The sequence below is a fragment of the Centruroides sculpturatus genome, unplaced genomic scaffold (genome assembly GCF_000671375.1).
Source record: "Centruroides sculpturatus isolate CEXI.00-Female unplaced genomic scaffold, Cexi_2.0 scaffold1132, whole genome shotgun sequence".
NCBI lineage: Eukaryota > Metazoa > Arthropoda > Arachnida > Scorpiones > Buthidae > Centruroides > Centruroides sculpturatus.
Genome location: NW_019385318.1, coordinates 126,293 through 153,134, shown reverse-complemented (window position 1 = coordinate 153,134; position 26,842 = coordinate 126,293). Strand labels below are relative to the sequence as shown.

Sequence of the window (26,842 nt, the reverse complement as noted above, 5' to 3'; positions counted from 1 at the left end):
AAGCTAGAAGACATACAACAAAATATTAAGTTAATTTTTATAATATTTTGACAATTGATGCAATTATTGAATATTTATTCAATTGTATGTAAAATTATTAATGTATTAGTCTTCATTATATTGTTTAATATTGTTCTTTCATATCTATATATATACAAATGGACATGTATGTCCCTATATTTCACTTTTCCGCCGAAACTACACATCGCACGTGAATGATGTTTGTACGTGGTAGTAGCCCCTAGTCTCCATTCGTGCACCAGGGGGGTTGCGTCTCGATAGCTATAAGGGTGTGGGAGATATGAGGTCGAAAGTGGTTGAAAGTGGCTTTCTATTTCAAATGTTTTGTTTGAATTCGTTCAAATTTAATTCGAACATAAAATTCGAATATTGGTTCTATTATAGAACGATTGTAAACATTCCAGAAACGTTGAAAATAGTTCATTTGACTTGACGTGAACAGGAGACGTTCAGAAATAGAATCGGGACCAGGTCTCTAATTAGTCTGGAAACGGGAGACCTAATTCTTGCATTCTGTGAAAACGGGTAAGATTGGCTATAATGTAATTATCTTAATCTTCACTATCGTTACTTTTTGCCCACAAATAAAAACCCAGCAAAGCGGGTCCTTGCAGCTAGATTCTAGATTACTTAGAAAAACAGTCTTTTATATATATAAAAAACTATATTACATACAAATGTATGAACAAATAAAAACCAGCGAAGCGGGTCCTTGCAGCTAGTTTTAAAATAAAATTTGTTCGTAATTTGTTATTAATTTTCAAATTTGTTCATTGAAATGTAATAAAATGAATTTTTTCACATCATGACAAACTTATGAAAAGTAGTTGTATTATGTGCCTTGAAACCAAATTTATTAAATAGATTATCATCACACTGTATAGAAAAAAGAAAAAAATGCTTATATCATCAACAAGATGCATAAACTAGAAAATTTAAATCCTGTAATAAATTAAAATAAGAACATATCAGAGAGGAGAAATGCTCAGCAATTATGCTAATCCTATTACATATCTCACAGTTTTTGATATGTATCTCATAGCTTGGTTATAGAAATGCTCACTGACAACTTGGATAACATATACTTACATCATTTGTATTTTTTACAAGTTAAGTCTAAAAACACATACAGATAAATTACACAAAAGAAATATTTTCAAGCTTGATCAATAATGAATTATTTTGAAAGATATAAATAACAAAATGAGTCTGTCTATGATGTTTTCCTCTATATAATGACTGTTTCTTACTGATAAAATTATTTGGCCATACAAAAACTTCACATTATTAATGAAAGACTTCACATTAAATACGATATATCAACAATTCATTAAATCATTATAATGTTGTTAATAATAATCTCTATTATAATATGTAGATCATTCTCTAAATAATAAATCATGAAATGCTCAAGTATTTTTTAAAATATTGTCAAACTGAATGTAATATCAAAATGTACTATCTCTCCACTTTTTATTAAAAAAAAGCATAAAATCTAAATATTATTCATATTTCAGTTTTAAATGCCAATTTCTATTATCTATAAAGCCAGAGTAATTCATCTACTTCATTGAATTTGTTATGGTCTCATTTCATATTTTCAACATTTTTAATGTAAAATTCTCTCTCTCTCTCTCACATATAGTATTTTCACAGATCAGTTTCTACTATTTGTATTCATATACTTCTTAGGATTTAATCTAGGATATTTCTAATTTTATTAATATGAGGGTTTTAATTATTAAGATGACAATTTTCTTGTGACAAAAACATGTCATATATGTTATCTATAATACAGCAGTAAACAATGTTTGCAATCAATTGAATACATACAGTAAAAATTTCAATTAGACAACTGTGCTGTCAATTATTGTTCATCTGCCACATGTTAATCGAGCATCAATTAATGAAGAAACTTGATTCACAATTAGATCAAATGTTAATTATGATAATTTGCCTCATTTGCTGAGGAAAATTTGTGTGTTTTTATAACATCTGTACTCATTTAGTTCCTAATTAAAATTTTGTTCAAGCTCTTTCACAGGGTCATCATCATTCGAATGAAATGTAACTGAGAAACAGTGGAAACAATCTGAAGATAATTAAATGCCAATTTTAAAATATGTAAGATGTATTTGGTATATAAATTGTATAAACATAGATATAACTTATAACAACATAATAATAATTAATTGATTAATTAAATTCCATGACAACAATAAAATATAAAAAAGTTTCAAAAAAATTGGATGAAACAATAAATGTTTTCACATTTTGTCTTTTTTAACATTTTCAGACTAGAGTCAAGCTCCACAGGGTTTTCTTTTCTCACTGATTTTCCCAAGCCTATTTCCTTGGCTGTGGTTTTGCTAGCTAGTAGATAGGGACAATTGACTCTAATCTCAGGTGTTAAAAAAGACAAAATGTGAACACATTTATTGTTTCTTCCAACTTTATGAATACTTTTTTTATATTTCATTGTTGTCCTGGCCATTTATTTTATTTATTTATTAATATTTTTTTATGATTGTGCTGTCATCATGGAATTTTTAAACAATTTTGTATAAAAAGGCAGATGACTATCTCAAATAAAAGGTCAACTCAGCCATAAAGATTGTTGTGTTTCTGAGATGAATATATTTTATACTAGCTGTTACCCGCGACTTCATCCGTGGGGATTTTGCAAGCAAACCCCATTTATATTCAGTATTTCAACAACCTTGGTAATTGCTATATAACACCTACCGCTGAGAATGATGAGAATTGCCGAGAATCAAACGAACTATTTTCAATTTGATCAATTTTCTGGAACGTTTACAATCATTCTATAATTGAACCAATATGCAATANCATGATTTATAAAATATATATATATATTTTTTAAAGTCCTGTAGCTTCAAATACAAGCTTCGAAGATGCTTTGAAACATTTGCCTACTAAAACTTTGATTTCTTAATTATGTCAATCTTACTTGAAAAATTCAAGAAAAAAGTCAAATTAATAAATGACCAAACTGTAAAGTTATTTATCAAAGTTATTCATTGGCCATTGTAAGTTTTCAAACATTAAGATTTTTAAATGCAAAGTTCATCTTCATTTAAATTCATTAATTAATATCAAGAATTTGTTAAGTACTTTTGGACACTTTAAGAGTTTCGATAGTAATGAAATAAAGATGTAATTTCCAAAATTGTACATTTATTAATTTGCAGATATGAAAACATTATCTATTTAATATTTATGGGAAAGATCTGTTCACTGATGCTTTACAAAAAAGTGAATCAAGGTTTGACTATATTCAAATTCAGTGGCTGATACATTATTAAAATCATAAATCGTAATATACTGCATATAATATACCTCTGTGAAGAGTATCACAATAAATTAAAATTATCTTTCACTTCTCAGAATACCAAAAGAATATGAGTGATTCCTATGAGTTACCATGATCTAATTTACTGAACTCAAAGAATAAAAGAAAAATGTTAAATCATTTGAAACAAAGACTAATAGTCTCATTCAGCATCAATAAAAGTTTCAGGTGATCTACCTTCATAAGATGTGCCACATCACCTCTAAAATATAAAAATGATTTAATATCTAAGTATCTGGGAAATTTTTCACAAAATTACACACAAGATTTATCAACAGAAGCTGGAAGGAAAATGTCATAAAAGTAACTTAATAGTGTAGAAATACTATTATTAAAAAATATATAAGAAAATGGAAAGTAACATTATGTCTTCATTAGAATGACCCAAAATAAAAGACAAATGATGAAAAATGAAGACAAAATCAACTGAACCATAACGTCTAGATAAATTACATGAAAAAGCTTTACCTTTAAAGAAAATGATTTAATCTATCTAATTTTGAATCAGTTACTGTGACATTCTATATAGTTGGTATTTCATACATGAAAAAAGTCAAATCTTTGCTATGTAATTACATTAGTTAAACAAGATAAAAAAGCAATTTTTATGTCTTAAAAGTTGGGATTTATTGACTACATAAATGTTTTCAGTTTTCTCAATTTTCAGTGCATTGAAAAAAGATTTCACACCACAACAGTCAAAGCAATAATTTTAATTTAGTTTAACTTCATAACATTCAAAATTCAAAAACTATTTTCCATAACATCCTAATTTTAGCAGCAAGGAAAATTATCTTACTAGATATTCTGATATAAAATCATTTCCAGCACATTTGAAAATAGAGAAATCTGAAAGCATTTGTACTAATGTGTTTCAAAACTTGTATTCAATATTTCATTAAATTAATTTTAAACCTTCACCAATGATATTATTTATTAGTTCAGGGGGTCACAATACATAATACCAAAATTGCCACCTGGCAATATTTTTATTAAAGTGACAATAAAATTGTAATACTGGCGATAAAATCCTAGTCCTTTTATTTCAACATTCAGTGTGAAACTGAATCACAAAGCATGCTTCAGGAAAAACAGTAAAATGTCAAGCTCCTGTGTGATGAGAGTGTGGTTCCCATACCACACACCTAGCAATGTTAGCAATGTCATGATGTCAGTGGCAAGTTCAGATAGGAAGGCAGGGAGTGATGTTGAAAACAAAGAGCAGTTTTCATGAAAACTGCCATATTGGGGATTTTTATCAACTGACAGAAAATTTGGGAAATTTCTAGGGGTGACATTTTTCATTTTGATCTTTTTTCAGTAGACTAAAGCATAAAAATTTTGACATGACCAAACATACAAAATATTGTTTGAGCATTATGATCAAATGTGTTGTTCAGATTTAGTCCTATTTCTAAGTGACCATGTTATTTTGCTTTTCACATTCCAACTGATAAGACTACAAGAATCTGCTTTAATTACTAAGTAAAACTGATGAAATGGTTGGTAAATTTTTAAAATTTTCCAGATCAATCCTTGTTAATTGAACATTTGAACATTCAAATGGTGGACCAACTTTCAAACTGACTGGCTAAATTGCATGTCAAGTGATAGGTAGGCAGGTAAGCCTACCAGTGTAAAATGAATAAAACTACTGAACACTGGTAATTGGCTGTGAATTCACACCTGATTAATGGGCTGTCCTCATGAACTCTTCTGGATTTTCTTCACACGTCTAACACCTAAATAGAGGCCGGTTCACCATAGAAAGTCTTCTCAGGAAGCACTTCCTCCTTGGCAGGGGACCTATTCTGAATAGTATCGCTAAACTAACGAATACGATAAAAACCAGTTTCTATCAGAACCACGTGATTCGCGTTTAATCAACTGTGAAAATGCTATTCTGAGCCGTACATTTCATTTTCGGTCCCAATAGCCATGTGCAATAACTAAGCTTTTGTTATCAATCACTCTCGAGCTGCCGTTAGGAACGTAATGAAAGTGTAAACAACACGGTGTCTTTTGGTGTAAGAATGATTTTACTTCACGAGCAATTAGAGAGAGAGAGTTAATAAACTATGTTGTTGTATTGCTTAAAAATAATTACCTTAAGTATTTATGAATATTGTATGAATAATGTAATTGCTTTCTTGTTAAAATTTAAAGTAAGTAGCTGTAGCATGAACATTATTTCTGAAATAGGTTTAATTCGCATATGTATAAATTAAAATGATAATCATATATTTATATTCAAAGCTATCAGTTACTTCTCACCATCTTTCTGGATTTTTTGTGAGCCTACTTCGTCGGAATTCAAACGATCGGCTATTTCTTGCCACAATTTCTGGCGATCTTTTTAAGGAAGCATCTAACTTCCCTGGCATTAATTTAGGGTTGTCTTCCATAAAATTAACGAGCATCTCAAACTGGCAACTTGTAGTTCGCTGGCTTCATTGTCCTTTCTTCGACATTTTAAAACAAAACTACACTGCGCTGGTACACGACAATGCTAAAACCACGTGCTTCGCTTAGAAAATGATGGGTTGCTGTCACATGACAAAAATACAATGTTAACTAAACTGTGATTAGTTAAAGTGTAATAGCTATCAATAGCATGGAACCCAGACGCAGCTCAACCAACTACCCGTAGCAAAACCCACTTAACGTGGAGCACAGAATAGCAATTTGTCTAAGGTTCGTTAACTGCCTTTCGCTAAAGGGACTTATCGAATGTCCTGTGTATCGCTCTCATTGAGTTATCGGAAGAGCTGAGAATAGATCCCCAGATCTCCATGTGTTGTGTTGCCTTATCCCATTAATCCTATGATCTTGGGCAGGCCAGAAATATTTTCTGTATTTTATATATTATAGAAATAGGCTTACTAAGACTATTTCTATAATTCATAAGTGAGGTATCAAATTTAAAAATGATATGAACCAAATTAGCATGTATTACAGATCAGAAACATAGTTTGGGCACCTGATTTAAACTGTAAAATTAGTTTATATCATTTTTATTTAAAAAATTACTTTACCATTCTTCATAAGTTTTAAAGTTCATAACATTAATCACATTACAGTAGTTTGGCAATTTGTTTCCTTACCCATAACACCTAGAGCAATGTTTCTCAACCTCTAACGAATCGTTGCCCCCTTCAGTAAAGCCGTTACATAGTATTGCCCCCTTCACTTCAAAATTCTGATGCTGAGGGCCAAGGCTAATGCCAAATTCGTACTGCATTGAATAGATTAGTGACTAGTATAATGTTATTTGTTTAATTATTGTACGATATAACAAATAAAATATCTAATTATTCTTAATATAATGTTTCACTACATCACCCAGAAAATTGTTTTTCGCCCCCATAATATAAATTGTTACTAATCACCCCCTCAACATAGAAAAATGCCCACATGGGGCAATATCGCCCCCGTTAAGAAACACTGACCTAGAGTGCAATAGCAATTTTAGTTGAGCAACATTTTAACTGACAAAATGGAACTTATTTATTTGAATTGGAATATTCACAATGACTACTTTTTAATTATGGCTATTAAAAACTTACGGCATGCTCTCTTTTTCAGGCTAAACTGTTCCGTTCAAAAACAAGAAACATCATTCAATTGGATGTAGTGCATCAGTGATTGTTTAGTTGAGGTCTCACCAATGAGTTGATAAACTAAACGATCACTAGTGCTCTAATTTTCACATTTGAAGCAAGAACTGAAAACTTACCAGTAATTTAACTGTTTATCAGTAATGTTTTAAAAATTGACACTATCAGTATTAAAATAAAGTTGGTAATTTTACAATCTTTACATTTTACTTATGTAAATGACATAAAAAAAAATTATAACATGATGATGAAGTGAACATGAATGTACAAGTATTAGAGAATCAGTACTGATTTACAAAACACTATGATGTTACAAGCCTATTTATTGAATGCACAACAAAAGTGCACAGAATGGGCAAACTAATTAATATATTACTGTACTCGTGCCATATTATACTATATTATAAAAAATGATTATTTTATAAATTTTCATTAAGAATATATAATTTTTGAAAAGGAACAGATGCTAAATTTTACTTGACTTTTTATTTGGGATTATAATTTAGGTTACTTTTGGTACAAGCACAAAGTATCATTAATTAATAAATGAACATAAATTAATACAAAGTTTAATAAATGTTAAATGTATTTTTATTTTTTAAAACTTGCCCTACAATGTGAAAATACATTAAACACATTAATTGAAACTTGTCAATTATATATATATACTAGCTGTTACCCGCGACTTCGTCAGCGGAGGTTTTGCAAGCAAACCCCATTTACATCCAATATTTCAATAACCATAGTAATTGTTATATAACACCTACCGCTGAAGAGAATTGCCGAAAATCAAACGAACTATTTTCAATTTGATCAATTTTCTGAAACGTTTACAATCGTTCTATAATCGAACCAATACGCAATAACAAATTCGAATTTAAAACGGTTCGAACATTTTTAAAATCGAAATAGATAAAAATATTTATAACAATGTCTGAAATGTTATTAATTTAATACACCTAAGTACTCGATGAAAACTATATTCTCTCCCTCACCCCCCGCGGGGAAATTTCTAAAAATCCCTTCTTAGTGTACATTCTCATGGCATACCCTACTACAACGCAGATAAAAACAAAAAATCGCATCTAAAATAGCGCAGTAGAAGCCGTTCTTCCGGTTAAGCCTTAATGCTCTCCCTCACCCCCCCGCGTTGGAATTTCGAAAAATCCTTTCTTAGTGTGCGTTTCCATGACGTACCCTAACTGTGTACCAAATTTCACCTCTTTAGGTTAAGCGGTTTGCTCTGGGCGATGATGAATCAGTGAATGAATGAGTGAGTCAGTCAGGACAAGCAATTTTATATATTTAGATATATATATATACATTTGGTCACTTGTCATTTTATAAGAAATAAAATGACAAGTGACCTGTGAGTCTGCACAACTGTGTAAATGTAACAGATGTAGCATGGTGGCAGTTAAAGATTAAATATAAGCTAAGCTACCATGGAAAAAATCAACATAACTAAAACATGTGTAATCCAGAATTTCAAACTGAAAATCTTAGGATTAAATTATATAACAGAATATATAGTATTTTTTATAAAAATATTTTATATATTTGAATCAAATAAAAAGTAGACAATTAAAAGTTTTCACTAAGTTAATCTAACTGTAGTATCAAATTGTATTTGATTAGTGGGTTTCAATGTTTTTTTTTGAAGCTGGCCAATATTCTAACTTGCTTTTTTTGATATATTTCACATATAATTGTATATTCAATCAATTATTTAACTTTTTGTATTATAACTAAGCTATCAATCCTGAATATTCCTCAAAGCTTGTTCCTTAGGTATTACAAAAGCCAGAATAAAAACAAGAGTATTGGATATTATATCATCCTAAACCAGGCATGGCCAACATACGGCCCATCTAATGAATTTATGCGGCCTGTGATTTATCTTCTAACATTAGCTACTCAAGTCCGAATAGCTCGAAGAAAAATTCTGACGCCTTAAAAAAAAAGTTAACAACTCACTATGGGTTTAGAGTTAATCCTCCATTACAAATCTCTTAAGTACAGCATACAATGTTGATAAAGCATGATAATGTGAAAAACATATCTGTAATCTCTATGTACAATTTAGTCTCTACGAGGTGACACCACAAGGAGATCTCACACCACCTCAAAATCTTTCTAGGGCAGCCTCTGGTTTGGCTCATGGAAAAAGTTCTCTTTCCAATTTGGCCCAGGGGCAAAAACTGTTGGCCACACCTGCCCTAAACTGTCTTCCTGACTGATATTTTGTGCCAAATACTATACAGTAATACCCCAAACTTACGCGATAGGTGGGACCGAGCGATAACCATGTAAGTCGAATTTGCGTAAGTCAGGGTATAATTTCGCAATTTGTGTAAAATCCAAGTCGGATGTATGTAAGCTAATAAATGTTCTCGTTAATCTTATTTCGTCTTTTGATTCGTTCACGGTTACAAGAAATCACCACATAGAGTCTCTCGAGTCTCCGTAGATATAACAAAAACAGAAATAAATAACACAAAATAAATTGTAGCTATGTGTCGATTCCGCGCGACACATCCGAACATGTAAGCTGAACAATAGCATGGGGGGGAGTGAGTAATCAAGAGTTGAGTGGCACTCAAACAAAAGACGATTCGAAGAGATTTGAAAATCGCGTAACTTCGGGTTCGCGTAAGTTGGGGTAGCGTAAGTCGAGGTATTACTGTATAAAATATATCATTACAAATTTAACCTTCATAACTCTAGTCTAAAACACTGCACCAGAATATAATCGCAGTTATTTTCTATCTAGCATAGATAGAAAATAACTGTCCATTTCTTTTAATACCAAAAGCAATAAAATATAATAAATAATATCTCGTAAATTAAATATCTAATTATATTAGCAATGACTATACATATAATAATAAATCCACATCAGCATGATCTTAAGTTAAAGTTTCTTAATAAAATTTCTGGGTTCTTAAACGTTATATCGGGATAGAATTTTAATATAAAAAAAGCAAGCAGCAAAATTATTTATTCTCATAAAAAGAAAAACACTGTGTTAGACATTTTAAATCTACCTCTGTGTGCATCTAAAAATTTGCTTAATTGATTGGTAGATAATAGTAATGAATAATATCTATCAATACATTTTTCATGACCAGTTATTTTCATATAATGACAAAGTACTAAACTTTATTTAATTGACAATTTTCTTACATATTATAGTCATGGATAAAACCTAAGAACATAAATAGAAACTAATATCTTTACAACTCTGTAAAATAAAGAAGTCTATCAAAATATTTATTCAGTACTAAAAATCTTGTAGAACCAAAAATCATGGACTGAAGGGCTAATGTTTTCAATCCTTTCCACAAATATTCTTCAGGTCAAAGGTTTTGAATCAGAATGCTTTCCGAATATCATTGCAATCAATGCATTTTTAATATAAATGCATTTGAAAAATGGAATGTAATTTTAAATTAACTCAGTGTGGAGCATATCACAAAAATAATAATTGAAAACACACATGAAATAATTGCAAACACTTTAAAAAAAATTTGTTTATTTTGGATATCGTTGCTTGTATTCAAAAATAACATACCTCATAAAACCTCTGGGTGTCCAGTGACAAAATGAGGTGTTATATTGTAAGTTCAGTAGAAGGTAATTATTCAATTATATTCAAAGTGCATTGATTGCAATAATATTCGAAAATAATTCCGATTCAAAACCTTTGACCTAAAGGATCCATGGAAAGGATCAAAAATGTTAGTCAGTTGGTCTGTGAATAGTTACTGAGTGAATAGTTACATCACATCACATCAGTTTTTGGTTCTGCAAGATATTTTAGCACAAATATAAATATCCAAACCCAACAGTTATATATTAAAGACTAATGATTGCCAAATTATATCAGGCTATATAATTATGTTCTAATACTGCATACTTACACTGTTGTGAGTAGAAATATTTATCATATTAAAATAATGTTGAACTATATTACAGCTCTTTAATTAATATTTTCATCTATATTAGAACATTAAAACTATTAAAAAATTGGAAAATTATGATAGCTAGAAATCTAAGTCTCAATTATATTAATAATCAAAGGATGTAGCCTAATTCTAGCCGGATAGTTGATTCTGTTCATTTAATAATTATATAAATGTTAATGAAAATACTCATAATTATATCATCATTTTCAGGCAATTATAACAAAAATGAAATAACATTAGAGCAGTAATTCTCAATCCATATTCTGCAAACTTGCCCCCCCAAGTCTTAAAACAAATTTATATTTTTATTGCAAGTTTATTTCAATGTGCTATATAACATGGAATTGCCTATCAACTTTTGAATATATCAACGCTCCTGTCCCATGTAATATGTGTATAAATGGTGTTCCGCAGCCTCAGAAATGTTGAGAACCACCGCACTAGAGCATAAATATAAAACAGATTTATTTATTATATTGGTTTCAGCCATCTTTAATTAAGAAATTTTTTACTGAAATGAAATGTAAGATAATCACTTTCAGAAAATAACATAGCTAATTAAAACAATATTTCAAAAACAAACATAACTTTCATAAAAAGGAAAAAGAATTAAAAACTCTGATAACAATTCAAACCTTGTTTGGTAAAAATATTTTTTTTTGTTTGCCATGTAATTTCATTTTTATTGTTTATGTTCCAACATAAAAATAACTCTATAATACTAGTAAATAATTTTTTGTACTTTAGAACTGAATGTGTTTTTGTAACAAAAGATTTCTTTACTGATATGTTAAACATCCTAATATATTTGGAAATTTCTTATCTGTATAGTTAGAGCTTAAGGGCACTTAAAAAGAAAAAAAAATCATCATCAATCTTTAAATTTATACTTTTACACAAATTCAGGTATTCCTTGTTTAACATGGGATTTGATTAACATGCAAAATTGTGACAAACCTTTAACGCGGCTTTACCAGCTGTCTTCACTTAACATAGATACCCTATCTGATTAATACAATTTTGATAGGTCTATACTTGTAGGCATTTAGAGATTAATTAACCACATTAATTGAGGGATACCTGTATACATCATTAGATTTAATTTTTACTATCAAAGAAATAAAAATGTTTAGCTTTAAAATAAACATCAAATGTACAGACTTTAGTAGCAAACATCTAATTATTCATGCAAATGAAATATTTAAGTTTATTTCGCTCTAATTTTATCCCAAAACAATTTTCACACATATATGCTAACTATTCCAAGAATTAAAACTGAAAGTTTTATTAAAAGACAGGATAAATGTTACTACAGTAAACAACTAGAATATTTAGCATGCAAACTTATTTTTCCATTTAAAATATTATATTTTTAAATCATAAAATCAAATTATCTACAATGCAAAAAATGGTAAAATTTGAATAATTGATTCAAACTGCCAAACTTGTTATTATTAGATTATTGGTTTACCAATAATCTAATAATAGCAGGGGACAATCCAACCCAACAAGTATTAAGATAAATATCATAAAAGGTTATGAAATTTGCCACCATCTTTATAAATAAATAAAATTTTGCTAATTTCAGGAAGACAACTTTTTATTAAACAAAAGAAACATTTTCGGTAAGAATATATTTGGAAATCTGACCAATATCAGCTTAAGATTTTAAGCTGAGATTGGTCCGATTTTGACCAAGAAGGTTTCTTTTATTTAATAAAAGAAGTTGGCTTCCTAAAATTAGAAAATTTATTTATTTATTAAGAAATACAGAGAAATTTATGTGATAATACTGAAACCATATAACTTTTTAAATTATCTCTTAGAAAATATCTAATAATTCACTACAAATTTAAATTTACCAATCTATATATATATAAAAATGAATGTATGTATGTGTGTCCTTCATGCATTACCACACTGTTTATCCAATTGCCGTGAAACTTTGAGAAGTTGTTTAATATACTCCTGTGAAGGTTTCTGGCGTAGTACGATTGCCATGAAGCTTTGGGAAGTTTTTTAATTAATACACTCCCGCGAAAATTTCTGGCATTTATCCTATGATAGATGGCGTGCATTTACACGAGCATTCGAGCACTGTGTGTTCGATCGATTTCAAATTGTGAAGACTATTTCCCCCTCCAAAAATATCTGTATATATGCATTTATTATTTACGGATATTTGTAATAATTTTTGTTTAATCACTTTCAACTTTTTTTGCTAATTACGTAATCGCTCGAACTTTGTTAAAACCTTAACTGTATCCCGAACAACCGAAGTTGTAGAAGGAAATTTGCCTATTTTACCGATCTAGGTATCCCCTCTTCCAAATTTTAATATCAAAATAATTTAAAATGACAAATTACAATAAAACGGTTTATTATCCAACTATGAGAAATTTCACAACACGCCAAGGAAGAGTGGAAGGAGCAATTAAATAATCAAAATTATTAAGGATTAAAAAAAATATATAAAAATGGGGAATATCGCGCTTCTAACAATCTCTGCGAGTATGCAGGCTAAATTTAAAGAAACCGTGCTTCTCACATGGACAACTGTATGTGGCCAACTCACGCGTCGGAAAACCTTCCGATTTATTTGTGTATGCACCAGACGGAAAAACAAAAAATATCATGTATCCACAAAGCACTCCAATAAATAAATAAAATTGAAACGACACTTTGAAATGTTTTCCCAATGAAAATGAATGAATAATAATAAGTTTCAATAAAAATGATAAAATGTAAACTTAATTTTATCATAATGAGTTTGCTTGAATTTCGTTTCTTATGAGATCGCAGCAATGCGCGACGGGTAAGCTAGTTTATACTATAAACTTTTTCCATATACAACCGACCTCTTTTCTACAACAACAAAGACAGTTATCTTGAAAGTTATCTTATTATTATAATATAAATTTTNATATATAAAAATGGGGAATATCGCGCTTCTAACAATCTCTGCGAGTATGCAGGCTAAATTTAAAGAAACCGTGCTTCTCACATGGACAACTGTATGTGGCCAACTCACGCGTCGGAAAACCTTCCGATTTATTTGTGTATGCACCAGACGGAAAAACAAAAAATATCATGTATCCACAAAGCACTCCAATAAATAAATAAAATTGAAACGACACTTTGAAATGTTTTCCCAATGAAAATGAATGAATAATAATAAGTTTCAATAAAAATGATAAAATGTAAACTTAATTTTATCATAATGAGTTTGCTTGAATTTCGTTTCTTATGAGATCGCAGCAATGCGCGACGGGTAAGCTAGTTTATACTATAAACTTTTTCCATATACAACCGACCTCTTTTCTACAACAACAAAGACAGTTATCTTGAAAGTTATCTTATTATTATAATATAAATTTTCCGTCTACTAGTTCATATTTTCTATTATCAGGACTTTTAGACTGGCTTTACAGATACTGCAACAAAGTTTCACAGATCAGAAATTTGTTTTATTTAATATACCTATAAGGTATATTAAATAGTCGCTTCTAGCCCATTAATTCGGCTTTGGTTGCTTTAATGTTTATTGGGTTAGCTGATGTTGGTTTATATACATAATATCTACTTTTACTTTAAGAATATATTATGGAATTGTCATATGAAACAAGTATATGAGTTACAGTTTATTTTACTGTATGTTTTCAGATCTCCCAATCTAAAATCAGCTGCTATTTAATATTCCATAAAATTAAAACTATTCTATATCTATATATTTAAAAACTAGTTGATATCAGATTAGAAGATCCAAAAATATTCCAAGAGAAATTGATTTTAAACTACTACACTTGAGTTGACTTATTTGCCTGTTAATTTTCAATTCCAATTTTTTTCAGCTATTTAATTACATACATAGAATTTGCCTAAAATTAAGATTTATTCAGATACTTGGTAATTTAGTAGCTCTAAAATGATATTTATCACATCAACTTGTATATACAATTTTAAGGTCATAATGGAAGAAACGAGAATATTAACTTATTAGTATTCTTTCCTCTTCATTTGTCAATTCTAATTTTAATGAAATTAAATTCTAGATGCATTCTTTTTAAATCTCATAAATAATGCAGCTGAAAATTATCTATTTATTACAGTTTATCTACAATTATTGCATGTGGCAAATTTGACTACTAAATTATTTCTGGATAACAAATAAAAAATAGGTCTTATCTAAAAACATGTTTTATTAACACCAACTGTAAATGGGCATTTAAAATACTAACAGTAGTGTACAAAATCAAATTGAGTATGCAACAGGAATAAGTAATTTATTATATAAAGAATTCTAAATAAAATTAGAGTATTATTATTTAATAAACAAGAATGCATAAAAATAGCACAAAATTCCAATAAGGTATAGTATATTGATGATATTTAAAACTTTCGTTGACACTCTTATTTTTTTACTCCATTTTTGGAAACATTGTTTATAAATAACCGTAATTAGAATCAATATGAGAGAGTTTATATTTCAAATATTTATGAAAGGTGTTAAAAAACTTCTTATAGAAGGCACAACTTCCAAAATCTGAAACTAAATATCCCCAACTAACTGTATTAAGAATTAATAAAATCCAATGATTAACCCTGATAAATATTTAAACTAAAAGTAGAACTTCAGTCAAAATATCATGGTAAAAATGTATTTAATATGCTTAAATTGTAAATCTTTCCTTACGTTTGTATTATGACATTTTTATCATGAAATAACCAATGATCGCCTGAAAGATCAGGCTATAATTTGACAAATTCTAGCCCAATCTTTCAGGCAATTGTTGGTTACTTCATTATATACTCAATGGGCGTTCAGATGTTTATTATAGATATATTTATCTAATCCAGACTGGATGGATAAGCTACTGGACAGGCTATTGTGCCCTATATGATTTAAACTTAAAAGATGGTTTTAAATGTATAATATGCTTTATACCGTAAAATTAAAATTGACATATACATATTTTATTGGCTACAATATTAATTTGGATACATTCGACATACTATCTGCTGTATACATATACTAAATACTACCAGAGGCGCACAGATATTTCAGAAACCAGAGTTTTAGTAGATGGTCTATAAAAACATGTCTTAGCAAGTTCCTTCAGTAATGAATAGAAAACAATAATTCCATTTTTATTATAATTTATTTTTTAAATAAAATTCAATTCCAACTTTTTAATGTATTTGGAACTTGGCTACTAATTTATAAAAAAATAATCTCAGATATATTTAAGATATTTGAATATGGAATTTTTCTACATAATAAATTACAAAGCATTCATTTTCTTATATATGTAAGAAAAAATATACTATGTTATCATCACAGTATACAACAAAAAAGTATTACTATTTTGATTTCATGCAATAGTGAAGATAAAGTTACTCTGAATTATTAAACAGCACTTATAACAAAGTATGATTATTGATATAGATGCAACCTAACCAAACCTGCTAAATACAATTCATATCTTATCAGCTACAACTTAAGAACTATATTTTCAATGATTAAATTTATAAAATTAAAAATTTTAAACAAGTAGCCAATCTAAAAGCATATGCTTTTTGCAACTTGTCCAAAAAACAATTCTACATTGATTTTTATAAATATATGGATAATTCAAAATAATACTGTTTAACTTAAAAGTTCAGCAAAAAGAAATGAATAGTTCCAGTTTTTAATAAAAAGTTATGACTACAAACTAATATTTTAAAATTTCAATAAAAATGAAGAAAAAAATGTAACGCTACGATATTTACCAATTAAATTATGAGACGAAAGAGTTAAAACTTTGGCTGCTTTATATCTAATGTAAATTTGCATGTTATCATAAGCACTTTCAGTAGTTGTATAACATAACCAGATAATCACCTTCTAATTGTGTTATACATCAGTTAAAACTTTTATAACATGCACATTTCATTAATGTAGATGTCAATTGTGAACATACTACTGTATACCTATAAGGTATATTAAATAGTCGCTTCTAGNCTTGGCTACTAATTTATAAAAAAATAATCTCAGATATATTTAAGATATTTGAATATGGAATTTTTCTACATAATAAATTACAAAGCATTCATTTTCTTATATATGTAAGAAAAAATATACTATGTTATCATCACAGTATACAACAAAAAAGTATTACTATTTTGATTTCATGCAATAGTGAAGATAAAGTTACTCTGAATTATTAAACAGCACTTATAACAAAGTATGATTATTGATATAGATGCAACCTAACCAAACCTGCTAAATACAATTCATATCTTATCAGCTACAACTTAAGAACTATATTTTCAATGATTAAATTTATAAAATTAAAAATTTTAAACAAGTAGCCAATCTAAAAGCATATGCTTTTTGCAACTTGTCCAAAAAACAATTCTACATTGATTTTTATAAATATATGGATAATTCAAAATAATACTGTTTAACTTAAAAGTTCAGCAAAAAGAAATGAATAGTTCCAGTTTTTAATAAAAAGTTATGACTACAAACTAATATTTTAAAATTTCAATAAAAATGAAGAAAAAAATGTAACGCTACGATATTTACCAATTAAATTATGAGACGAAAGAGTTAAAACTTTGGCTGCTTTATATCTAATGTAAATTTGCATGTTATCATAAGCACTTTCAGTAGTTGTATAACATAACCAGATAATCACCTTCTAATTGTGTTATACATCAGTTAAAACTTTTATAACATGCACATTTCATTAATGTAGATGTCAATTGTGAACATACTTTTAAAATTCATAAACATTAATATACAATAAAAACAGTCTAGAAAAAAAGTTTACGAACAAAGCGCGCAAGCACAAATTAACATTTTTTTTTTTAATCTTCAACTGCCAATAAAGAGTGAGCATGTACCACAAATTTAAGTCAAATCTAACATTAAAAAATTTACTTTAAAAAATAAAAAAAAAATTCATTTTTAAAACTTCAAAAATATTCAATATTCAATATAAATCATATTTTATAAATTTTAAATGCTAATAAACAAGCTCAACTTATAACTTATTGAATTTTTATGTAATTTAATATAAATGAAAGCGTTTATTAATATTATAAACGCTTTCATTTATATTAAATTACATAAAAATTCAATATAAACCAAGACCTAACCAACCACTGTTTAAAATAAAAATAGTAAGTTGATTCATTTTCTTAAAAGTTTCTATTTAAAAAATAATAATAATAAAAATAAAAATAATTAAAAAAAAATAAGAAAATTAAAACGAAAATTACTCAAAATATAAGCAAATTCGCAACGGTTATAAAGCAAATAATAGTTATAAACACGTGAAAATGGAGACCATATGCCTGAATATAGATGAAATGTACATATTTACAGAACACGTGAAGTTTCGTTTCGCTTACCTTCATGCTGTTCTTTGCATCCTTTCTGGTGATTAGCCTTACCACTAATTACAAGAGCTGCATTTTTATTAACAGTCCAGGGGTTGACTTTAGGTGGGGGTGCATCAATATATTCTTTTTTATTCTTCTCCTCTTCCGATTCTACACTAGTCTCCGTATGGTTAGCCAATGCATAATCCAATGGATCATTTCTATTATCGGATGATTCCTGGCTACTCTGTCCTTCCGAGATACTTCGCAATTTACTATTAGCAACTGCTTGAGCGTAAGTGCTGTTATCCTTTTGATTGACTTCTTCATAACTCAGTCCGTTTTCGGAATGATTGGTTTCTACCTTAGCCGCCATATTGGCTTCGAGTGTACCAAAAACCAAGCGGAAAAACACGCCGGTTTCGGTCGGTATTACTCTTGATTAATTAACAAATTACACTCCTTGTTATAGTTATTTAACGTAATTGATCGATTATGTTTTTATCGAGTCAAGTAGAAAAACTAAAATAACGAAAATATGGTTCAAAACAATAAGCTTAAATCTCCGACATTCTGCAAAGACGGCATGGTGAGGCTCTGCACACACAACCTTCTATGGGCGAACTTTAATGGGGCTCTAGAAACACCCCAACAAACAATAACCAAGCGGATTTCTGTTAAAATAAATCATAAATATTTTACCTGGTTGTATAATTAACAAATATATCCGCTAATTTCGTATAGAATTAGTTATTCGTCTTTAAAATTCCGCTGTATGATACGTTACTTTTGCTGCGATCTGTTTAACGTTGTGTTCTTGTGTTGTTGTTGTGTTGCTCCTGACTTGAACTCGTCGCCGATTCTTGGCTGAATTAATCGTCTTCACCTGTTGATATTTTGTTAATTGTATACTTCCTTAATATATACAAAGAAAATAATTCACGATGATGTTGTCACTAAGCTATAAGGAAGGTCAACATGGTGAGGGAAAGCGACAGATCGACTTTCCATAAACTCATGTTGCCATCAAAGAACGAAATCACCTTCTGAGTCTGCGCAGATCGAACGTCGCATTCTATTCTCTACCTCTTACACATCGCTTTTATTTTTTTAATTACCATAAAAACCCTCATAAAATTGCCACTATCATTTATAAATATTAAATAAATAAATAATTATTATATAAATTCGTAGCTTTAAATCGTTATTCTCTCTTGGCTTTGAAAAATTACCACGTGATCGGTGGCCGCCATGTTGTTTTGTTCGAAGGTAACCACGTGCTTTCTGCAACCTATCGTATAACTTTCGTCAGATAAAAATATATGGATATTTAATGATTAAATGCTTATCTATATTAGTTTATCGGCTCGTTTAATAATGTTTTATAATAATTTTATACATTTGATAAAGTTTTAGTTTAATTAAAGATGTGTTTAATTAATTAACAAAAATACGTTTGTTTTAATCGATGAAATATTTTCATCAGGCTTATGCTTAATTGCAATAATCGAGTTTATATTATAGACTAAATTATCATAAATTTTTCTTATCTATGATACAAAATGCAGAGACGAATTTATCTTGTAGATGTTATATTGATACAAATAAAGTAAGCTTATATTTAAAAATTATACAAAAAAATATTTAATAATAAATTTTAAATATTATATACATTTGAATAATATAAACTTAAGTTTAAATATCCTAAAAATGTTCACTTTTTTTTCCCCTCCCCTTTATAAAACATGATCTAAGAAGTTTACAAGTAAATGATTGCAAAACATATTCACGGTAAAAAGTAGTGCGAAAGTGTTCTGAAGATATTTTATACACGAGTAATGTAAAAATTATTTATAAAAGAATTTACAATAATTTATATTTATTTAAAAAATTGATAAAAGATACTATATATTGACCTAAAAAAAAAAAAAAAAAAAGATTTTTCGAATTTTCCAAGAAATTTCTTTTATTTATTTTTATTTAACATATACATTTATTTATCACAGGCATTTTCAATTATATTTTACCAATTTTAGCATTTTATATCTAATGATAAATTCATTAGATATTAATCTTATTCCATAGAATAAATAATCAGAATTTTAAAAAGTCTTATAACATTTCAGTTACTTACTTAGTTTCTAAAAGGATTAGACTACAATACAAATGAAATTATTTACACCATCTGGTTAAGTGATTTTTCCTACAGGAAACCTCATTAAAACATGTTTGACCCCCTTAGGGGCTTTAAAGTAATTTATTTTCTATAATTGAAAGCGATTACTCATTACCGGTTTGTATATTTTATTAAACAAGAGAAATCTATCATATTTAATTTATATTATATACTNAAACACGTGAAAATGGAGACCATATGCCTGAATATAGATGAAATGTACATATTTACAGAACACGTGAAGTTTCGTTTCGCTTACCTTCATGCTGTTCTTTGCATCCTTTCTGGTGATTAGCCTTACCACTAATTACAAGAGCTGCATTTTTATTAACAGTCCAGGGGTTGACTTTAGGTGGGGGTGCATCAATATATTCTTTTTTATTCTTCTCCTCTTCCGATTCTACACTAGTCTCCGTATGGTTAGCCAATGCATAATCCAATGGATCATTTCTATTATCGGATGATTCCTGGCTACTCTGTCCTTCCGAGATACTTCGCAATTTACTATTAGCAACGGCTTGAGCGTAAGTGCTGTTATCCTTTTGATTGACTTCTTCATAACTCAGTCCGTTTTCGGAATGATTGGTTTCTACCTTAGCCGCCATATTGGCTTCGAGTGTACCAAAAACCAAGCGGAAAAACACGCCGGTTTCGGTCGGTATTACTCTTGATTAATTAACAAATTACACTCCTTGTTATAGTTATTTAACGTAATTGATCGATTATGTTTTTATCGAGTCAAGTAGAAAAACTAAAATAACGAAAATATGGTTCAAAACAATAAGCTTAAATCTCCGACATTCTGCAAAGACGGCATGGTGAGGCTCTGCACACACAACCTTCTATGGGCGAACTTTAATGGGGCTCTAGAAACACCCCAACAAACAATAACCAAGCGGATTTCTGTTAAAATAAATCATAAATATTTTACCTGGTTGTATAATTAACAAATATATCCGCTAATTTCGTATAGAATTAGTTATTCGTCTTTAAAATTCCGCTGTATGATACGTTACTTTTGCTGCGATCTGTTTAACGTTGTGTTCTTGTGTTGTTGTTGTGTTGCTCCTGACTTGAACTCGTCGCCGATTCTTGGCTGAATTAATCGTCTTCACCTGTTGATATTTTGTTAATTGTATACTTCCTTAATATATACAAAGAAAATAATTCACGATGATGTTGTCACTAAGCTATAAGGAAGGTCAACATGGTGAGGGAAAGCGACAGATCGACTTTCCATAAACTCATGTTGCCATCAAAGAACGAAATCACCTTCTGAGTCTGCGCAGATCGAACGTCGCATTCTATTCTCTACCTCTTACACATCGCTTTTATTTTTTTAATTACCATAAAAACCCTCATAAAATTGCCACTATCATTTATAAATATTAAATAAATANAGTGTCTGGAAGCAACCTGTAAATGACTGGAAACTTTATAGGTTTAAACTTTTGAGTCTCAGTGATTAAACTTATAAGTATTTCTGAACAGACCTAAGTGTTGTTCAGTCTGAACTTTGGGTTGGGAGGATTTAGTATCAAATCCACTATTCACTGAATTGAATTTCTGTAGTTTATTCTTTCCACTCTGTGGGTACTGAGAGGTCTTTTTTCAATTTGGCCAGGCCCACAATGGGATGGCTGAATTGTGAGGAATAGGACTCAACATATTAGGGATAAACTATGAATCATATCTGATGTTCTAGGCCTAGAATTATACTTGTTTCTCAGAGCACCAGACTGATGCTGTTATTATCTCAGCCATCTGGCTGTCATACTTAGTTGGATTGTGCAATCCATGACATAAATTCATGCATAATAACTATATGGTTATTTTATATAATAATAATAATAATTTTAAAATTTATAAGTAAATTTAACTTACTATTATTTAATTAAAAATAAATTTTCATTACATTCCAGACGGTTTGATAAATTCAAAAATATATCTATATTTATTTTAATTATAAGATAATTTAATAGCAATATTCTGGTTAAAGTTTCTGATATAATTTTTGATAAATATTCTTATTTTATAAGTAGAAAGAAATTTTAAAAAATATATTATAAAATTGTAGAATATTTTTAAAATTTTACTATATTAAATTTACGTATTAAAGTATTGAAATGTTGTATATGAGTGCGCTACTATGTAAATATGAAGGGTGAACGTTAAAAAAAGAAAGAAATAAAACGATTGAATGTGGATATACAGAAGAATTTTAAGGTATAAAGGATTAGTGATGAAAAATTACTGAAGAAAAGGAAAGAATTATCAACAGTTATATAGAAAAAGAAGTTGGCATACTTTGGATATCTCCAGAGGCATTCAACATATCATAACCCACAACTAGTTATAAGTGGAAAGATAAATGGAAAACGAAAGCAACGAAGAAAAAGATTTGTGTAGTTAGACAACCTCAAGGAATGGACTGGAAGAGAAATTGAATCTTTGTTTCATCGGGCATACAACAGATGTTTGTTGGATTTAATTTATATTATATACTTAAATTTTAAAAAATATAATCAGATTAAAATATCATCTATGATTTTTTTTTATAAAGCATATTCAATAGCCATTTATCTGTTTTAACGTAAATACTTGCTTATAACGTCACATTATTCATGCGTTAATGGTTTCTAGACATGAAAACTAACAACAAAATCACTAGAAAAAGAAGACTAGACGGTGCATATGAATCAGTTTTTGCATACTCAATTCAAAAAAAGAAATAAAACCTTTGCCTTATCTAACTACAGTATATTTGGAGGCCACTTTGAGGTTTTCCTCATAAATGTTATATTAAAAATTTTTTTAGTTACTAAAAAATCAGAAAATATTGTAGTTTTATTAAACATAAAAGTAGTTATTAATTGGTTAAGAAAGTTTCAAGCAATACTTATTTATTTATGATCAACAATTTCCTTATTTTGTTGATTTTTTCAAGTTGCAAAATTCTATAATTTTTACATATTAAAATAATTTAAACAACTAAACTATTATTTACATTATATATTATTTTAAAATGTTTAAGCAACATTTGTAATTACAGAATTATCATGCTTCNTGAATTATTGATTAAGGGTCTGTTCGAAAATGCTTACTGAACAGTTGATGGTACTAATAAATGATGATGATGGTATTTTGGTTGGTCATTCTCTAACCCACCCTTTAAGATTGAGTGTCTGGAAGCAACCTGTAAATGACTGGAAACTTTATAGGTTTAAACTTTTGAGTCTCAGTGATTAAACTTATAAGTATTTCTGAACAGACCTAAGTGTTGTTCAGTCTGAACTTTGGGTTGGGAGGATTTAGTATCAAATCCACTATTCACTGAATTGAATTTCTGTAGTTTATTCTTTCCACTCTGTGGGTACTGAGAGGTCTTTTTTCAATTTGGCCAGGCCCACAATGGGATGGCTGAATTGTGAGGAATAGGACTCAACATATTAGGGATAAACTATGAATCATATCTGATGTTCTAGGCCTAGAATTATACTTGTTTCTCAGAGCACCAGACTGATGCTGTTATTATCTCAGCCATCTGGCTGTCATACTTAGTTGGATTGTGCAATCCATGACATAAATTCATGCATAATAACTATATGGTTATTTTATATAATAATAATAATAATTTTAAAATTTATAAGTAAATTTAACTTACTATTATTTAATTAAAAATAAATTTTCATTACATTCCAGACGGTTTGATAAATTCAAAAATATATCTATATTTATTTTAATTATAAGATAATTTAATAGCAATATTCTGGTTAAAGTTTCTGATATAATTTTTGATAAATATTCTTATTTTATAAGTAGAAAGAAATTTTAAAAAATATATTATAAAATTGTAGAATATTTTTAAAATTTTACTATATTAAATTTACGTATTAAAGTATTGAAATGTTGTATATGAGTGCGCTACTATGTAAATATGAAGGGTGAACGTTAAAAAAAGAAAGAAATAAAACGATTGAATGTGGATATACAGAAGAATTTTAAGGTATAAAGGATTAGTGATGAAAAATTACTGAAGAAAAGGAAAGAATTATCAACAGTTATATAGAAAAAGAAGTTGGCATACTTTGGATATCTCCAGAGGCATTCAACATATCATAACCCACAACTAGTTATAAGTGGAAAGATAAATGGAAAACGAAAGCAACGAAGAAAAAGATTTGTGTAGTTAGACAACCTCAAGGAATGGACTGGAAGAGAAATTGAATCTTTGTTTCATCGGGCATACAACAGATGTTTGTTGGTTGTCGACCTCAAACGAGGTAGCACAAGATGAAGAAAAAGAAATATTTGTTTTAATAATTTAAGTTTATATATTAAACTAAATTTTTTTTTTTAAATTCAATTTTTCATTTTTTTGTCGACTATTTCTGTATTGCCCTCTTAGTGCCCACAGGGCGGAAAGAGTAAAAAACAAAAACAAAAAACAGAAAGACTATTTTTATATTGAAATTTTACTATAACATGAGTTACTTTGCGTGGTATCAGTTATATGTGTAGTTTAAATTATTTTTACGTAAAATTTTACAGTTATTTTGGGTAGTTAGATTGTTGTTAACAATATAAATTATTTTATATTGTTATGACAATATAAAGCATCTTTCTATATTGTTTTTTTTTTTGTCATATTAAGCAGTATTTTTGCTTCGATTTTATGCTCAAGTATAAATTATTCTCTGTTATTTGTTATAGTATTTTTAATATAATTAATTTTGTTACGACTTTAAATCTTTATATTTATAATGTTGAGGCGCTATAAAGCTATTATATAATTAATTTACTACAATTTTAAGAACTATTTTGTAGAGAATTAGATTATTTTTGCTTACGATATTATACTAATCTTACATTCTTTCGATTTGAATTTTGAAGTTATTTATTAAGCTAAATAAGTCATAACTGAAACTACATTATGTTTATATTCTTCTAAAATCATCAATATAACTATACAATTCTATAATGTACTAAACACAAGGGAAAATATAACAAGCTTCTATCTAATAGTGGATTAAATAATTTTCTATAGTTTCAGGGAATGACTCGTAAAGCTCCATTGGATTACATTTGACCTTTATATAAAATTTTAGCTCTTCTGTTAAGGACTTTTATCGATCCTTAACTGAACTTATAGATAAACGTAGGCAGTGTAATAGGTTGTCATTAGGTCAGTGCTGAGTAATCATCAAAAGTTTAAGCTTACTGGACGACAGTTATCGTCAAAGACTTAGAACAGGAATATAAAATTCCATATTACTAAAACAAATTAAAATAGAAAGTAAACAAGGTCAAGGATTATTACATTATTAGTTCTGTTCTGATTGCTTGTAGGCAAATTAAATATATTTTAAATCAAGATGATACTTTATTGTCTAGTCTATTGTTAACAATTTTTAAAACTCATTCTAAATTATTTATATATTTTTTTAATACTAAATATAAGTTATATATATAGAAGCTATGCATTGGGTGGGGGGAATTCATTTTATATCAAACCAAACTTGTTTTGAGCAAACAGAAAAAAATATCATTCAAGTAGAATGTATTTAAACTCCTTATATATAATTATAAATTTATTAAATATACAGTTTATGAGCAAGAATATGTATAAATGTATATGTATTGGTTTATAAAATATTTAATTAAATGAGTACAGGGTTATGCTTGCATTTTTTTTTTTGCAGGCAAGAATATGTACAGGTATACTTTACAAGAAAATATGTAGATACAGTTTACATACCAGAACATATACAGGTATACTTTATAAGCAAGAATATATATTTTATAAGAAAGGATATGCTTAGGTATAGTATACATGTTTTGCTTTTCAAACTATTCAATTAAATATACAGTACTGTACTATGAATGAGTACAGGTTTATGTTTGACTGCATCTCTAACTTTTTATGATAACAGCTGTTTTAGGTTAATATTTATTTAATTATCTTTAATAATTGTTTAAAAATTATATATAGACTATGTTATAAAAGCTTTGATTGATAAATAACTTAATGTATAATTTACAAGAATAATAAATTTAATAAATTCTTATAATTTCAAAAAATGTTTATATATATCTTAATATATTAAAAAAAAATTGTTTAAAATATTTTTCTGGTCTATATTTTATATACTAAAAAGTTGATAGTATAATAATATAAATATAAAATGCTTCTTAAATCCAGAACAACCTGCTTTAATAATAATATAAGTCAATTTTAGGAATTAGGACATGAGAATAAAAGAATAATTATTGTATGTATACAACATTCAATGCTTCTTATTTATATATATATATA

The 26,842-nt window shown here is 28.4% G+C and overlaps 2 protein-coding genes across 8 annotated transcripts in view; both read right to left on the bottom strand.

Moving 5' to 3' along the window:
• LOC111637573 (la-related protein 1B-like) overlaps positions 1 to 19,387 on the bottom strand; it is a 151,980-nt gene extending 132,593 nt beyond the window's left edge. For 6 of the 7 annotated variants that reach the window (XM_023383085.1, XM_023383080.1, XM_023383082.1 and 3 more), the window contains exon 1: positions 18,381 to 19,387. In XM_023383085.1, coding sequence (XP_023238853.1) covers positions 18,381 to 18,726 — 346 coding nt within the window. In that variant the 5' untranslated portion in view covers positions 18,727 to 19,387. The remainder of the gene's footprint in view (positions 1 to 18,380) is intronic. The other variant, XM_023383081.1, reaches the window with a different exon arrangement.
• Positions 19,388 to 20,724: 1,337 nt separating this feature from the next.
• Positions 20,725 to 21,792, bottom strand: LOC111637584. Its single transcript, XM_023383101.1, has 2 exons — positions 21,543 to 21,792; positions 20,725 to 21,429 (listed from the first exon to the last, which is right to left on the bottom strand). The coding sequence occupies exon 2, from the start codon at positions 21,129 to 21,131 to the stop codon at positions 20,754 to 20,756; it is 378 nt and encodes a 125-aa protein (XP_023238869.1). The 5' UTR covers positions 21,132 to 21,429; positions 21,543 to 21,792; the 3' UTR covers positions 20,725 to 20,753.
• Between the last annotated feature and the right edge of the window lie 5,050 nt (positions 21,793 to 26,842).